This window comes from Vicia villosa, linkage group LG6 (genome assembly GCF_029867415.1).
Source record: "Vicia villosa cultivar HV-30 ecotype Madison, WI linkage group LG6, Vvil1.0, whole genome shotgun sequence".
Taxonomy (NCBI): domain Eukaryota; kingdom Viridiplantae; phylum Streptophyta; class Magnoliopsida; order Fabales; family Fabaceae; genus Vicia; species Vicia villosa.
Window position 1 is genome coordinate 107,264,844 of NC_081185.1, and position 18,139 is coordinate 107,282,982.

Consider the following 18,139-nt stretch of genomic DNA (forward strand, 5'->3'; position numbering starts at 1 on the left):
GTCGTTTTCCTGTTTTATTCGGAATGCATGCAAAATCTTTACCTTGATCTATTAATTAAAGTTTGAGTTGGTTATATGGTTTAAAAGTAGCCCAAAGTCCCTTGAGTAGAGAACAAATTTTTAGCATGACATGGAAGGTTATGCATTTTTGTTTTCCCTCTTATGAGCATTTATCGTGCTAGTTATAAATTTGTTAATGCATGCTTGGGTTTGTGTTTTTGCTGATGGTAATTTCTGAAGAGGTTCAATGCTTCTATTATCTAAACGGTTTCAGCATTGTGACCATTATTTGTCATGAGATTATCATCCAGCATCCTGAAGTTTGTGTAGTGAGTTTCTCTAGAGAGTGAGCTTGTTCAGGGATTTTTCTAAGAGTGAGCTTGGATAGTATACCTTCATAGTGCTGATGAGACATCTTACTTGTATTATTACTTGGTTGGAGATGTAGTCTCCGATTCTCTTGGTGGTTTTCAGTATGTTGTTGCTTCGAGTGCACTTGATTTCTCGACTCTAATTTAAGAATACAACATAAAGTTATATCTTTTATAGAGATTCTTCACCACTATAAAAATAGTTCTATTGTAAAAAGAGAAAAACTATTACGGATCAAGTCAATTTCTTGTAAAACTATCAAAAGATCACGACTCTGTTTGAAAGAACTATTAAGAGTAGACAAGCAAATTCAACAAAGAGCGTTCAACTTACTGATGTACGGGTGGAAATTTATTTCTACACATGGTTTAAAATTGTGGTTGTAGCTGTAGATGTGATTGACACCAATGCGGTTATGGCTGCTGTCATGTAGATTGCGAACGCTGCAGCGTAAGTTTATATTTTATAAACATAAAATATTTTACTTTATTATTTATTTAATGTTTCACATGTCTTCCATTTCCTATATAAATTTTCATATATATCATATTATCAATTCTCCATCATTTTAAATATATTTAATCCTTTTAAACATATTTTAAATTTATGATAAATAAGAAAGAAGATAGACCAAATCATTTTTACGAACATTGCATAATCTCTTGCGGCTTGACGTGGTCGGGGGGGGGGGGGGGGGGGGGGGGGGGGGGGGGGGGGCGGGGGGGGGGGGGTGGGGGGGGGGGGGGGGCGGGGGGGGGGGGGGGGGGGGCGGCGGGGGGGGGGGGTGGGGGGGGGGGGGGGGGGGGAGGGGGAGGGGGGGGGGGGGGGGGGGAGGGGGGGGGGAGGGGGGGGGGGGGGGGGGGGGGGGTGGGGGGGGGGGGGGAGGGGGGGGCGGGGGGGGGGGGGGGGGGGGGGGGGGGGGGGGGGGGTTACAGAAGTTTTATTTAACCCACATTTTCAAAGTTTCACCTAACATTGACTTGAGATGGAGAATTAACCATTTGCACATCATATGTTCACCGGAAAACAATAATCATCATATCTACACGGTGGTCATCTTCAATATTTCATCTATTCCTGATTTCAGTACGTACACTTTGGATGTCATAAACCAATTATGGGTGTTTCCTATTCAACTATGCAGTCATTTGAAACTTTTTGACGTGTAACCACTGCTAAATTTATATGGTGTAATTATAAAACAAGACAATGTTGTTCTTTTGAAACTCTTATTTGTGTTATAAAGGTTGCAAGCTTAACCTTAAATTAAAGTTTGGTGGGTTAATTATGTTGTAAAAGTTTTGTGATAGTAAAAATTTCAAAGACCTATCCTTGGGGAGTAGAGGACTAACAAAAGGTACATTTTTAGATTTTTAGATAATACATGTAAAACAGAAGAATCAAAATGTATCAAAAAAGTGTCAACAATTCTTGGCTTGATACTTTTCTCATTATTATTTCTCGTATATATAAAGGTTACATGGCTATCGGTAATTACACTAAATAATTACATTTTAAACTAATTCCTATTCACACCCCCCCTCAAATTGATGCTGCTTGTCAATGAGCATCAATTTGCTAACAAGAAACTGATGACGTGGACGCGGAACAGCCTTGGTAAGAATATCTGCAATCTGCAACTGAGTACTGACATGAGGAAGTGATATTATTCTGTCATCATAAGCGTCACGGATTGAGTGACAATCAACTTCAATATGTTTTGTGCGTTCATGAAAAACAGGATTCGCAACAATTTGGATGGCACTTGTATTGTCAGCATAAAGTGAAGTTGGCTCTATTTGAGGAAATCCAAGTTCAGCCAAAAGACCACGAAGCCAAATTATTTTAGAACAAGCAGCAGACATGGCACGATACTCAGATTCAGTAGAAGATTTAGAGACTCTCGCTTGTTTCTTACTTTTCCATGAGATCAATGAAGAGCCAAGAAACATGCACCAACCAGTGACAGATCGTCGAGTATCAGGGCACCCTGCCCAATCGGCATCACTATAAGCACTCAATTTAGGAGGAACTCCAGTAGGAAAGAATAAACCACGATGAGAGCTTCCCTTCAAGTAACGAATTATATGACGAACTGCTGCCAAGTGAAGGTGGCGAGGAGAGTGCATGAATTGACTTACTTGTTGAACAGCAAATGATATGTCAGGGAGAGTAATAGTCAAGTAATTAAGGCTACCCACGAGTTGACGATACAATAAGGGATCATGCAACAGCTCACCATCATCACGATGATATTTAACATTAACCTCAAGAGGAGTATCCACTGGATTAGCCGATTGCAGACCAGCCATAGAAATTAAATCTGTGGCATACTTGTGTTGATGGAGGAATATGCCCTTGGATGTAGAATGAACCTCAAGACCAAGAAAATAATGCAAATTACCAAGATCTTTCATATGAAACGCTGCTTGTAACTGCTGTTTAAGGCTTTGAATGGAAGCATGATCAGAACTAGTAATAATCATATCATCAACATACAGAAGAAGTAGGACAATTCCAGTAGATGTTCTATGAATAAATAGAGAAGAATCGTACTGACTCTGAGTAAAGGAAAACCCAAGTAGAGTGGAGCGAAATTTTTCATACCATGCTCTAGGCGCTTGTTTCAAACCGTATAAGGAGCGTTTGAGCTTGCACACACCCTTAGATGACGGAAATAAACCTTGAGGAGGAGTCATATAAATATCTTCCGCCAGGTCACCATGAAGAAAAGCATTTTTCACATCTAATTGATGAAGAGCCCACCCGTTAGAAGCAGCTATAGAGAGTACCGTACGAACAAATGTCATTTTCGCAACCGGTGCAAATGTCTCATCATAATCACTTCCATATTCCTGCTTGTTTCCTAAGGCAACCAAGCGAGCCTTGAAACGGTTGAGGGACCCATCAGAATTCAATTTCACATAATACACCCATTTGCAGCCAATGGGTTTAACATCAGGAGGACAAGAGACAATATCCCATGTGAAATTCTCTTGAAGAGCTTGAAGTTCCTCATTCATTGCTTTTATCCAACGTACATCTTTAACAGCCTGTGAATAGCAAGTAGGAATAGATATGCTAGAGAGTGTGGCAGTCAGAGAAGTATGTGAGGAATCATACCTGTCTGGTGAATATCTATCTGGTGCTCGAGATATTCGACCAGATCGTCGTGGTTCAACCGTTACAGGATCAGGTGGCGGTTCAGCATTGGGAAGGGGTGTGGGAACCTGCTGTTTGTGTTTTCTGACATATACATGACTTGGTTTATAGCGTTCTATAGATTGAGGCATAATAGAAAACTTAGGAAGAGTAACAATATCATTCATGACAGGAGAAACACATGGAAACATAAACTGATTATCAAAAAATGTCACATTCCTAGAAATGCGAAAACGATGGTTAGTGACATCATAACACACAAATACCTTATGAGAGTGACTATACCCCATAAACGCACATTGAACAGACTGCGCTCCAAGCTTATGCCTTTCAAATGGAGGTAAGTGCACAAAACAAACACATCCAAAAGTATGTAAATCATTATAATTAGGCTGAATTTTAAAAAGACGAAAAAAAGGAGAATCGAGATCAATAACCGTAGAAGGAAGACGATTGATCAAGAAGACAGCTGTGGAAAGAGCCTCCACCCAAAATCGGGGTGGTACAGAAGCTTGAAGAAGTAAAGTGCGGGTCACATCAAGCAAATGACGATTCTTGCGTTCTGCCATCCCATTTTGTTGGGGGGTATTGGGACAAGATCGTTGAGACAAAATGCCTTTTTGTTGAAGAAATTCTTGAAACTCACGAGACATGTACTCACCACCAGAATCAGAGCGAAATTTTTTCATTTTCATGAAATTGAGTTTCAACATATGTTAGAAATTTCTTAAACATAGAAAACACTTCAGATTTAGACCGAAGAAAATATATCCAAGTAAAACGACTATAATCATCAATAAATGTGACAAAATATTTATAGCGAGCATGAGAAACTACAGGAGACATACCCCATACATCACTATGAATCATTTCAAAACAAGAGGAAGCCCGATAAGCACCAGACGGAAAAGGAAGTGTTTTACTTTTAGCTAATTTGCAAACAGAACATAAAAGAGAGGCATTAGAAACAACATTTCTATTTCCCAATAAACCATTTTTAAATAAATGAGATAAAACAGCAGAGTTAGGATGACCCAATTTTCTATGCCAATCCTCATAAGAATTCAAGACATTATTACAAACAAGAGATAAATGACTAGAAATAAACTGAAGTGGAAACAGTCTTCCCACTTTAGGCCCCTTCGCAACCACCTTCCCCGACACCTGTTCCTGCACAAGGCAACCATCACGAGAAAAATTTACATTACAATTATTATCAACCAATTGACCAACAAATAATAAATTGGAAGCAAGTCCAGGTGCTACAAACACATCCCGAAAATCAGAGTTGATGTCACCAACATTCGTGATAGAGAGAGCATTACCATCCGCAATTTGAATTTTCTGATTACCATGGTAAGAATGTAAATTTTGCAAGTATTCAGAAGAGGCTGTCATGTGATTGGATGCACCAGAATCAAGAAACCACGGGCAGGAAACATTCGAAGACTTACCCTGAATTCCCAAGGTTGAAAGAGCGGAAAGTACCATCTGTTGGATTATTTCAGGTTGGAGAGCACCACCATTAGATGGATTGGTGATGGAAGGACCAACTGCAGAGCTTGTACTAGCAGGAAATGCTTGCACCGAACGTTGTGCTGATCGTGGAGGACGGGTGGGACAATCAGAGATAATATGGCCCCGCTGCTTGCAATAATTACAAAACTTCTTACTGCAACTCTGAGCAAAATGTCCAAATTGTTTGCAAGAGAAACATTGGACATGTCGAATATCACGACCTTTACCTCTACTCTGAGGAGCATATGCAAACATAGCAGACTCGAAAATGACAACATCGTGAGACATGGATCCTTGAGTAGCAAGACGTTGTTCCTCTCTGAGAAGTTCACCAACACATGTATCTAAAGAAGGAACAGGATTCCTATTCAGCAAAGCACCTCTGACAACCTCAAATTTTGCACGAAGCTTCATGAGAAATTGATCTCGCCTACTAGTATTGTAGACCTCTTGGACATCCGCGAGAGAACTCTTGGGAACATTAACATGTATAATCGCAGAGTGTTCTGTCCACAAATTCAAAAAACCAGAATAATATTCTTGAATAGACAGATTGCCTTGTTTGTAATTGGCAATGTCTAGCTCCAACTGAAAACGTTTGGCCGCATTGTCTAGGTTATAGATACGCTTCAAGTAGTTCCACATTTCTTGGGCAGTGGAAAAAGATCGCAAATTATTAATCATGTGAGGATCAATAGTACCGAGAATCCAAGTGATAATCTGAGCATCTTCTATTTCCCATGCATCTAAGTCAGTTGTCTCTAACGGTGCCAAAGAGACATCATCCAAGTGACTCCATAATCCTTTCCCTTTGACGTACATCCGAAACTGAAATTCCCAAACAAGATAATTATTTCCGGTAAAACGAACACAAATATGATCTATCTCTTCTTCGGAAGCCATAATATCAGATATGACTTAAGAACAATTTTGTTAACGTAACAATTTTGTTAACGTGAAACAAGAAACACCAACGGATCACTGGAGAAAATACTTGCCGACACTAAATCAATACCCCAATTCAGGATACTCGCCGACACCAAGTCAAAACCCTAATTCAGAATACTTGCCGACACCGAGTCAAAACCCTAATTCAGAATACTTGCCGACACCGATACGATAACACGATCAAAGCAAACACGATTTGTAAGCACCCGAGATTAGAATCGCAATCTTGGAAGAGATTACTGAGAACCGAGATGATTTCAATTACCGAGAAACGAGATGATTTCAATTACCGAGAAACGAGATCTACCGAGACGATTTCAAGAGCGACCCAGTGGGGTGTCGCTGAATAAAGCCAAGATTAACCTAAAACTCACAGGTTTGATCGAAAACCTACTGATACCATGTCAACAATTCTTGGCTTGATACTTTTCTCATTATTATTTCTCGTATATATAAAGGTTACATGGCTATATCGGTAATTACACTAAATAATTACATTTTAAACTAATTCCTATTCACAAAAAGAACCAACAATGATGACTAGTCAGAATTTATCCAATGTCCACTATGGCTATAAAGTTTAACCTGCGGGTAACTATGACAATAAAAATTAATTTCTTGAGAAAGAAAAATAGAGATAATCCAAAATCTGTCCTAGATCGAGTTGTGATACAGTGCAAATATCATACAGAAACATGCTCATATGTTATATTGTAGTACTAACCATATTGATTTTCTCAATATAAACCATATGCTCAACATAAAATTAACTTAAGCACGATTCACGTAGTGGATTATTACAAAGAAATAAATATACAAACACAAACTCAAACAAGTAAACCATTGAAGACAAACTTACTATTAGAAATTGGAACTAAGCTTTCAACATAAACTTTGGCATCCTTCCAATCTAAAGAGCTGCTTCTACTAGCAATAATGTTTGTTCGAATTACTCTATTATTTCTCCAATTATAGATAATTGCCTGAGATTCATTATGGCTCGTCAGTATCAGTGTATCATCAGACAAAAGCAATGGCACCCACGGAAGTCTATCAATATAGTTATAATCTATTCGAAGATTTAGATTATTCAATTTAAGGAATTGAGTCCAAGAATCTTCAATTCCAAATTCTTTCATCAGCCATATAACAAAATCCTTTTCTTGATAGTAACAAGAAAAACAAAGGCAGCCTTCCAACCAGCCAAGAGTTGGCTCCGGCTGTTTCGGCAAGACTTGATTAAAACCACAAGGAACACCCATTTCCGTGTATGTTTCTGTTCTCAAATCAAATGAAACAATAACAAGCTGGTCAACCCTTACATCCTTACCCTTGTGAATAGCCAACCAGTTAATAGTTTCATTCAAATACACATAATCTTGCGGAAGAATAACATTCATGAAACATTCAACAGTTCTCCAAACATAATCACCTAAACTAAGAACTCTCACCTCGGTTTTAAATTCATCTTCAAGGTAACAGAACGCCACTACTTTATAAGTGTCATTGGAATTATCACATCCAAATGCAAAGTTGAAAAGTTGTTGACCCGTATATTCAGTAAATTGACGAATATACCCAAAACATTCAGAAGCTTTCCTGGTGGCCGGGTTCCAAACAGTGAGCCAGTAAGTTCTAATCCAACACTCTATATTAGAGTCAAAATCGGAAAGTTTATCCGAAAAAAGAATTAAGCCATTGCATGAACCAACTATACGTTCACATATGTTGTATTTCAAACGATGGTGAGGTTCATTAAAAAGGGTGAATGAGGGGTTATCGAGTAATCTGCTTATAGGGTATGGAACAACACAGCGATCTTTTACGTGAGATGTTACTAATGTTAAGCATTGATTTCGTGTTTGTGATCTCCTAAGATGCAACTTCACGAAGGAATCATCGGTGATGAGGGTCTTCCAATGCTTACTGACACTCTTAAAACGAACTAGAGATTTCACCGGAAGAGCGGAAAGAACTTCTGTGACGAGATCGTTGTGGAGGAATACCGCCGCTGGATTCATTATTTTAAGGATTCTGAACTTTTTCTTTTTTTCCGCGTGCTTATATATTACCAAATGGAATGTCAATTTGAACCAACAATAATAGCTACTGAGCAATTCTTGCATGGACACGACCCTAAATCCACATTCTTAGGCACAACCAATAAGAAAGAGTCTTTTTTTAAATTTATTTTAATTTTAATTTTGGTTTTAATTGGATTCATGGGGTGGTTGAGATTATGAAGGAGAGAGAAAAATCAATATTTATTTTTTTAATTAATTAAAATTCTGTGATTGGTTGTGTGTAAAACAATTTCTTAGGTATGTGTCCACCTAAGAATTTTCCATAGCTACTAGTACGCTCCAAAAAATATCCACGTAAAAACATGTAAAATGGATTTCAGCATGGGTTTGGGTAATTATAGGACCCGTCAATGAGGTTTTGTTTTAATTTAAATAATAGACTTAAATTTTAAATAAACAAATATAATTTTAATAATTAAAAGTAATAAATTAAAAATACAATTGCATATCAATCAATTGAAACAACAACAAAATTAAAGTGTTGTTTAGATTATAAATTATTTTATACAAATTTTTTGTTTTTAATATCTTTCATGTTTTTAGATTTTTTTGTCTAATTCTAAAAAAAATTGAGCCCCTAAAATTTGGAGTCCGATACCGGAGAGTTTCTTGCACTTGTGCAGGGGTGGTAATTATCCTTGAAGTAAGTAGATATAATTATCCATGGAAGTAAATAGGATGATTTTTGCTAACATTTTGTGCTTTGAAAGAAATAAGCCATTCATAGCTCAAAAGAAGCAAGTTAACTCAGATCTTCAAGATTTGAAGGATTTTCGATCCTGAACACTGGAAAGAACAACTTTGAGCAAGGTCAAGGTTTTTACAATGTGGTGTTGGCTTCAAAAGTTTCTCATAAGCCTCTACGAAAGCCATCGGTGGTTTTTTTATGTGGATTGCAACACCCTCTAACCCCATATAAATAATATTGCATAAGCAAAGTTAAATAGTATGCATATCTCTAGAGGACATCATATGTATTTTCAACAAAAACAAACAAAACGACATAATAAGATACTCATGGTCATAATCATAACACATATTTAAACTTCATGTTTCATATGCATGTCACAACGGAATTCATTCATTTCTCAATTGATACCAATAATCAAGTCTCATAATATAACCATGGATCAAAATATTAGGCAACATAGGTCAATCATCACATAATCTCACTACATCATCAACTAGAAGAGAGTATATCAACATCTCATAAACAAACATGAGTTCAAATAAACCCCCGTATTACATGACCAAAGCATTGACTCACTACCTAGTAATAGAATTAAAGCTACTTCTCCAACTAATCCTCGTGAGAAGCACCGCTACCTTCGGTACCTGAGCGATGTCGTATAAAACATCATTCCAATATGAGGGTGAGAATTCATATCATTATAGAAATATATAGTAATAAGTAATGCATAACAAACATTTACCAAATCGAGTTCATCACACTTCACATATTCATGCATTCAACACATTTCAATACATCTCATATATCCACATGTACCACATTGCTCAAGGATTCAAAATACCAAAGATAATCAATCACAATTATCACAATGTAGCAATCAATTCAATTATCACATATTGCACACCAAAACACAAAATTCACATCGACACATGTGACTCCAACGCAACTTTATGCAACTCATGCATGTGGTACCAATCATGAACATTAGGTTCACCTCGCTCCAAATTTGAGCCACCAACAAGAGTATAAGCTTCCCGTGGAAGAATAAGCTTCCCATGAACATATAGTTCGGTTCCAGATTCCCATTAGGACTAGAACCACCAATCGGAGTATAAGTTCCCCATGAATGCATGTGCAAAACAACTAATATATGCAATTAAGACCATCACCAAATCTCATTCATACAAGTATATATCACATAATCCATCATACATGAATTATCTCACCTTTTTGCATAAACAAACATATATCATGTTATCATCACCAACAATGCATTCACATAGTATTAACCATCTCAACATATCACAAATACACATAGCAACAAAGCCATACAATGTTATTTCCATTAATCACCAATTCTCAACATATATATACACACGCATATGTCATTTTATACCACAAAACAAATATTAAATCACCTACTTCTAAGAAAACTTTTTTTATTGAAAAGAATGTCGCGCTTGCTTCCTAACGCTTTGAACGGGGACTCTAACGGAGTTACGGTTCAAAAGTTATGAATTTTTGAAGTTTTGAAAAAAAATCTGCCAGACTCAGTGGTACCTGATTCCCTCTATAGTGGTAACTGATACCATCCTTTTAAAACACCCAAAAAGACCATTTTTCAAGCGGTAACCGATTCCCACTGTACCAGAACCAGAAAAACCAGATTTTTATATTTCTAAACTCAATTCCAAAGCCCCAAACATCTTCTATCAATAATCAAATATTTCATATCATCAACACAACATATATGCATCAATTACTAACATCTAAACATGTTTCTAACTTCAATTTCATGGACTCTCAACAAAACCTAAATGTCAAAAACCTAAAAATTGAAGAACAAAATCCTTAAATCATGTAGTTACTCATTACATACATCATTATATAAACTCATAATAATGGAGAAACCCCACCCTGACCTTAGGATTTGTCTCCCCTTCTCTCTTTCTCTTCTCTTCTCTTCTCATCTTTTTCCTTTTTTCTTCTCTTTTCTTACTATCTTTCTCTTCTCTCATATTTTTTGAAACCCTTACTAAGTCTTATTCTAAATGGGCTTACTAATTAACACCTTCACTATTTCTCATGCTAACACAACATTAGGCCCAAATGATTATTTTTTTTCATTTTCACACTTACTAACTCAAACACATATATCACAAATTAATTCAAATAATTCATATATTCACAAAATCACACAATTTAATTAATTACTATATCATATAATTATTAAATAAATAACTAAGAAAATAATTAATAAATGAAAAGCGGGGTGTTACATGGATGATGATGCTCTTTTAAGATTCCGGAAAACATTCACTTGTCTAGTGCTCAAGCCAAGAATGACTTATAATCTCTAGAATATTTTCAATTCTGAAGGCCATCTTTTTATAAAGGTTACTCCGCTCGGGGCCAACATGTGTTTGTTAGAAGTCCTTGTTAAGGGAGTTTTGCACCTATTATTGAAAGAGGAAGAACAGTGGATGAAGCAGTGGTTTAGAGAGCTTCGGCCTTGGAATCCCACCAATGTCAATAATGCGAGAATAGCTTAGATTTGATGTTACAAATTCCTTGCCATGTCTAGAATGCATTTATTTTTGAAGCTTTGTTGAAACCTGTGGGTGTACTCCCTCTGACCTTATTTATAAGCAAAGATTCCTTTTCTAGGTTTCTTGAGTAATGAATGCATTTGGTATTCATAATAGACCAAATACATTCATTACTCAATGAACCTAAAAAAGGAATCTTTGCTTATAAATAAGGCCGGAGGGAGTATATAACTATGCTTAGATGACAACACTAAGCTTCAAAAGAAAATGGATATAGCACATTTATTGGTCAGAACAAAGCAGTCTGAGGTCATTGATGAAGTTTTTGAGTTTGAGCTTAATGGTTGTCCTTTTGATCTTAAGCTTATTGAGGACTCATAGTGTCCATTGCGTGAAGTCAAGTTTTCGTATTATGATTTTGAGTCGGCTTCGAGTGAGGCATCAGAAGATGATACTGGAGATTGAAAATATGAGGAAGGGGTTGACGTCTAAGATTAAAATCTGGAAGTAGTTCCTTGCTCCCTAGAAAATGAGAACAATAAAGACATTGTAGTTCTTTCCCCTTTTATTCAAAATTTGTTGGTTCCCCAAGAAAAGGTGGTAAACCCTATGTGTTCTGAGTTTCAAGGAGTGGATGCGGCAGAGTTGTAAAAGTCAGAAAAGAATAAGTCAAATCAGATGGTACTAGATGGAGTGTATCAGGAAAATCAATTCCAACATGGGAGGATTAAGTCTCTCTTAAGAGTTGAAATTAACCGTGTCAAGATTTTTGGTTCAGAATAGCATTTTTGGCCGCCCTGCAGAAATGGGCCTCCAAGAATCGGTTTTTAAACCCCTTTTCTCCTTTAGTTGAGGCCCATTTGGTTAGAAAGACCAAGAGGATTTGTGAATTGGATATTCCTCCTTCCAAGTCAGTTGTTACAATTCCCTGTTCTTCTTCTTCTTCTTCTTCTTCTTCTTCGCTCCCCATAATTCATGGAAACTTCTTCTCCCATTGCGAAATCCTCATATTTTGCATTGTTAAGAAAGTCGAAAAATTGTCCGTGAGAGAACTATAAACCTAATACCTTAAAAAAATTGTGAAGAGGTTGTGTCTCTTTCACTTTTATAGCTACTCTTGATTTTTTTATATTTACTTGACTCAATAGGAGTGTTACTCTCATAATCCACTAAAATTTAAAATAAAATAAAAAATTATAGAGTTTAATTGCTATGCACTGTTAGTGTAGAACTTTTTACACTATCAATGCATCACAACCACTCAATTATATTACTTTTAAAATAAAAAAATCAAACAATTCTAACAAATTAACAGTTGTGATTCACAAATGGTGTAAAACTTCTTTACATTCGGTGTATTCCAATTAAATTCAAGTAGATATTAAACTTAGTACCCAAATACTATCAACCCAAAAAAACTTTCTAAAACAAAATTAGGTGTAATGTAATAACATATTGTAAATTTGACACACATCAACTTATCACATGTAATAACATATTTTGAATTTGGTACACATCAACTTATAACATGCAACATATTTTTAATTTGATAGTATCAACTTGCACATAAGATTCCACCATAAAACAAACTTGCACATGACATTTACTAAAGAGGGATGAAGCATGCTGTATAATCCAGTCCAATTGGTTTGTTGAATAAAAAATATCAATTTAAATTTGATACTCTAATACTTGAACATGCTGTATAAAAGTCCATCTGGTTTAATGGTAGACATCCATTTCTTTGGTTACAATTTTTTTTTAAATCAACTGTTTTCATGATTATTATTTTCTTTTATTTGGAGCATGAAAAGATGCCATTTTTTCAAAGCATCATCAAGACAATAATAGTAGTATGTCTCTTCATAAAAATGAAAAGACAACAAACCAAAAAAAAGGGTATTCAAGCGTGACATCACAGTTGACAAACATGACTGAAATTGAAGAATCTTATTCTATGTTCTTTTTTTGACAAAAACGTTTGCTAAGCTTGTAGTACTTGAAATCTGACTCAACGGTGCCTAGAAGTACTTTGACAGAAGACAACAATTAAAGTTCAAAAGTGTAATTAATAACTATAATGTTCTGTCAACCGCAGACTGATACAGCCATTTCATAAGAACAAAAGTCCACAAAAACATATGTGGAGGTATGAAAAGTTCAAAATTATTTGAAAACTGCTGAAAATTTGTAATTCATCATCATCTATTGTTTTCTCATTTATCAACTACTTCTATGAGGGTTGTCTCATAGTCACTTGGAGCCTCAAATCCATGAAGATTCATCACAGTTGCAGCTACGTTGGCCAACCCGCCGGTGGGAACATCGTTGCAGAACCTGACACCTGGAGCCAATCCAGGACCTCCAATGGCAATTGGCACCTTAAAAAACAAAGAAACGTATAAGATTTTCTAGTAGATAGACACTATTGTAATTCTTAAATGACTGAATATATTTGGTTGTAAAACTTACTGGCTCAAGAGTATGAGAAGTAAGAATCTGCACTTGTCCATCCTTTAGCTGAGGCTTTCCTGACTTGTCCCTCTTGACCATATCTTCTGCATTCCCATGGTCAGCAGTGACAACATATATTCCACCCACTTGCTCAATTGCGTCAAGAATCAACTGCAATTACAGGATGGCATCAAGGAATTTCAAATTTTCAGCTAGAGCACGAAACACATAACAAAGGGTATATTTATTATTTACATAAATTTTCCAGCTAATTTCGAAAATTGAAGTTCAGTTCATACCTTCACAGCTTTGTCGGCTGCCTTACAAGCCACGATTGTTGCTTCAATGTCTCCTGTATGTCCCACCATGTCACCATTTGGTAGGTTGACACGAATCTACACAAGAGGAAAAAATAAGATAGAAACTAAAAGTGTATCATTAGACAATGAATCTTAAAATCACCTGAATAATCGTTTAATTACCTGATCAAATTTCCCGCTAAGAATTGCATCCCTTGCCTTCTCAGCAATCTCCACAGCCTTCATTATTGGTTTCTCATTGAATGTTATTCCAGAGTCACTTGGAATCTCAACATATTCCTCCAGTTTCTCATCAAAATACCCAGACCGGTTCCCATTCCAGAAAAATGTGACATGACCAAACTTAACAGTCTCACTGTCGAAGAAGAAACTCATAAGTGACTATGATGGCAATCATTTACCAAGTTCAAGGATTCGCATGAGTGAAACTATTACAGTATCAAGAAAAAGTCAACAGATTAAACAATAACTCACCTGCAAGCAAAAGTGCGGACACCATTTTTAACTAAATATTCTCCAGAAGTCCTTTCAATCTCTGGTGGAGAAACAAGGTACTTGCGTGGAAGCTTCAATTCACCATCGTATTCAAGCATACCAGCATAACGGATTTTAGGGAAACGTACTCTATCAAATTTGTCAAAGTTTTCGTATTCAAGAGCCTTAGCAAGCATAGTCATACGATCTGCCCGGAAGTTAAATGTAACAACGGCATCACCATCAACAATAGGACCAACAGATTTTCCATTCTCGTCAACAATAACAAAAGGAGGCAGATACTGATCATTGGCCTTTGGTTCTGCCCTCAGTGTCTTGACAGCTTCAAGAGCACTTTTGAACTTATAAGGTGCTTCACCAAGAACTTGAGCATCCCATCCCCGTTTCACAACACCCCAGTCATTCTGCAGGTTGTTTTGAAATCATTTATATTATTCATATATAACATATATGTATACACAGGTACAAATATTTCAAGTCAAAAAAAATTACTTGCCATATAAAAATAAGAATTTGTAATATAATACCTCATAACGATCCATTGTGACATTCATGCGACCTCCACCTGATGCAATCTGGGCATCAACACCTTTCTCACGCAATTTTGCAAGATCGTTTTCAAGGGTTTCCACAAAAGCTATACTTGAGCCATCCAAAACATCGCGACCATCCGTAAGAATATGGAGACGGACTCTCTTAACACCTCGCTCACTAGCTCCTTTAAGCAACAACTGTACAAAAATAGTTACTTAGAATTATCCAGGCATAAAAAAAAAATGCAAACGTGAAGACACAAAAGTTTGAACATATTAAATCACCTGCACTTGATCAAGCCTGGAGTGAACTCCACCATCACTCAGTAGTCCAATGAGATGCAACGTACCAGTTTCAAAACTTTCCTTGATGTAATTGAAACCTTCTCCTTCGAAAATCTTTCCAGATTCAAGAGCAAGGTCAACAAGTTTTGCACTACAATAAACAAACATAAATCAGTACATCCCAATCATCATGTGTGCTAGGAATATGATAGCACAGTCAATATGCATAGACAAAAGGAAAGCATCAGAGAAACATTTCAAGATGGTAAGTATGCAACACCCAATCCTAACACCATTAAAGAAATTTATTGACATCAAGACACAAAGCCGTTTCCATCCAAACAGACGTTGATGATTGTGTTGAATCTAAAACTAAAATACACATGAGTAGGGTGCAAACATACTATTTAAGAAGCAGGGTGCACAGAACAAGACATAGCAATCCACAACATAAAAGAAAAGGCACAGAAAATCCAAATGTTTACAAGACACAAAATTGGTTCAAACATACTATTTAAGAAGCATGGTCCTAAAACACAGTACAAGAAACAAAATTGGTTCAAAGATCTCAAGATTAACGATTTGGATAGAAACATGGTCCAGAATAAAACATTATGGCGGAAGTTGATCCATGTAGTCGATTCGACTAAGTGGGATAAGGCTTGGTTGTTGTTGTATACTATTTAAGAAGCATCGAAGACCACGTCCTTACCAGGACACAAGTGTACAAATGAAAAAACATACTAAAGAAAATATGAGGCCAAACCAAATAGATTGAGATTAGAAGCTATTTCAATTTACCCTTGAGCAAATATACGTCCGGCACCGAGTGCGTTGTGACCAACTTCACTATTTCCCATATCATCCTCTGTTGGAAGTCCTACAGCTTTTCCATGAGCCCTAACCAATCTCCAATGTTCAGGTGCACCCTACAACATAACAACAAAAAAACCACCACCATTCATTTTCACCTTCAAGCAAAATACAAAAACAGCAATGGATCTAAGCAGATTCAATCCAAACAAGTTCAAGTTCAATCAAAAGAGAAATTATTATTATACCTTTTTAAGGGAATCCATGGTGGGGGTTTCGGCGATATGGATACAGTTGTACTCATTAGGGTTAGCCTCACCCCATCCATCCAAAACAACTACAGCAATAGTCTTTCCCTTTGGAAGCTTAGGATGATCAGGTAATTTCCATGAGAAATCTGAGCTACCCATCTTTCTTCTTCTTTTCTATAACAAACTCTGATTCAAAAAACCAAACCCAAAAATCCAATCTCAGCAAACTCATCAACAACAAATTTCAACGCATATTCTCTCTATTTAAACATCACAAATTAATTATATTGTTTAAATTAAGTTAAATTAAATTTAACCATTAAATTTAGATCTTATGCGGTTCCCAAATTTAAATCTAAGAATTAAAATTAAATCTGATTTGATAAAATAAACAAATCGAAGGACGAGATTGATGCATGGAAATCTCAGACAAGGACATACCTAAGGATTTGTGGTGGAACCGCAAGTAACTGCACAAATGTCACAGTGATAACCTAACAAAGACCAAACCCTTTGTCTTTTGAATTGTGTTGTGTTGTGTTTGCTTGGTTCGTCTGATATAAATACAGTTTTTTCTTTTTCTTTTGGGGTTTATTGGCGTTGATATTTTTAGTTTTTTATTGTTTTTCTTTTTGTTTTCTCTTTGTTTTAGTTGCGTGAATTTAAGAAGAGTCGCTTTTGACGGAGAAAATAAGGGAAAAGTGAAAATGGTTAGTTTCTCTTTTTCAAATATAGGTAATTTTTTTAATTGTTTTTTAAAATTTGTTTAATCTGTGGGTTTCTAAGTTTACGGTTTTAAAAAACAGTTAACTAATTCAGAAGTAGAAATTTTATATTATAATAAAAGTTTTAAAAAAAACTAATATATATTTAGAAACTTTTAGGGGTGTTTGTTTCAGAGAATAAGTTTGTTTTGATTTTTTTTTAAATAAATTTTTAGTAAAAATTTTAAAAAATAATTTTGAATATTATTTTAAATATTATTTTAAATAATTAATCATTTTTAAGATAAATTAAATATTAAAATCATTTAATTTTGAAACTATTTTAAACAATCTTTTATAAAATTTATTTTTTAATTTTTAATAGTATATATTTATATTATAAATGTTAAAGTTAGTCTTTTATTTCATGAAGAAACAAATTTTAAAAAACTAATATTTTAAAAAAAATTATAAATGTTTTTGAGAAGTTAAAACAAATTGAATATATATTAAAATTAAAACAAACAAGTCTAAAACTATAATACGGAAAAAAAATTGAGAATATTATTATTAGAAATTTTATTCTCATCTATTTATTTAGTGAATAATCTAATTTTTAAAAATATACAAAATATATTTAATTTAAATTTTAAAATTAATTAATTAATTAAAATGTTTGGAAACTAAAAATTATGAATAGCTTCAAATTTATTAAAATTTAAAACAAATATGAAAATAAAAAATATTTCAGTCCACCTTCTTGAAAATTAATTTGCAATTTAAAAAAACAATTCAGTCCACCTTATAAAATATTTATTTCTTTACGGAACACTGAAGAAAAACGGTGAAATGTTTTTGACTAAAAGATGCGGTTAGCATGAAGGGGAAGTTCGCTAGAAGTTTTTGTTCTTGGAATATGAATATTCGAATATGCCATTGCTCCCCACGGTGACATGTTAT

General features: G+C 35.4%; 2 protein-coding genes across 2 annotated transcripts; both read right to left on the reverse strand.

Moving 5' to 3' along the window:
- Positions 1–729: 729 nt before the first annotated feature.
- Positions 730–8,021, reverse strand: LOC131614303 (F-box/kelch-repeat protein At3g23880-like). Its single transcript, XM_058885910.1, has 3 exons — positions 6,860–8,021; positions 5,280–5,558; positions 730–815 (listed from the first exon to the last, which is right to left on the reverse strand). Exons 1-3 carry the CDS (start codon positions 8,019–8,021, stop codon positions 730–732), a joined length of 1,527 nt encoding a protein of 508 aa, XP_058741893.1.
- A 5,352-nt stretch (positions 8,022–13,373) lies between these two features.
- On the reverse strand, positions 13,374–17,081 carry LOC131609511 (2,3-bisphosphoglycerate-independent phosphoglycerate mutase). Its single transcript, XM_058881219.1, has 10 exons — positions 16,917–17,081; positions 16,473–16,661; positions 16,213–16,340; positions 15,412–15,562; positions 15,121–15,324; positions 14,573–14,997; positions 14,261–14,453; positions 14,078–14,173; positions 13,797–13,949; positions 13,374–13,705 (listed from the first exon to the last, which is right to left on the reverse strand). Exons 2-10 carry the CDS (start codon positions 16,632–16,634, stop codon positions 13,541–13,543), a joined length of 1,677 nt encoding a protein of 558 aa, XP_058737202.1. The 5' UTR covers positions 16,635–16,661; positions 16,917–17,081; the 3' UTR covers positions 13,374–13,540.
- Between the last annotated feature and the right edge of the window lie 1,058 nt (positions 17,082–18,139).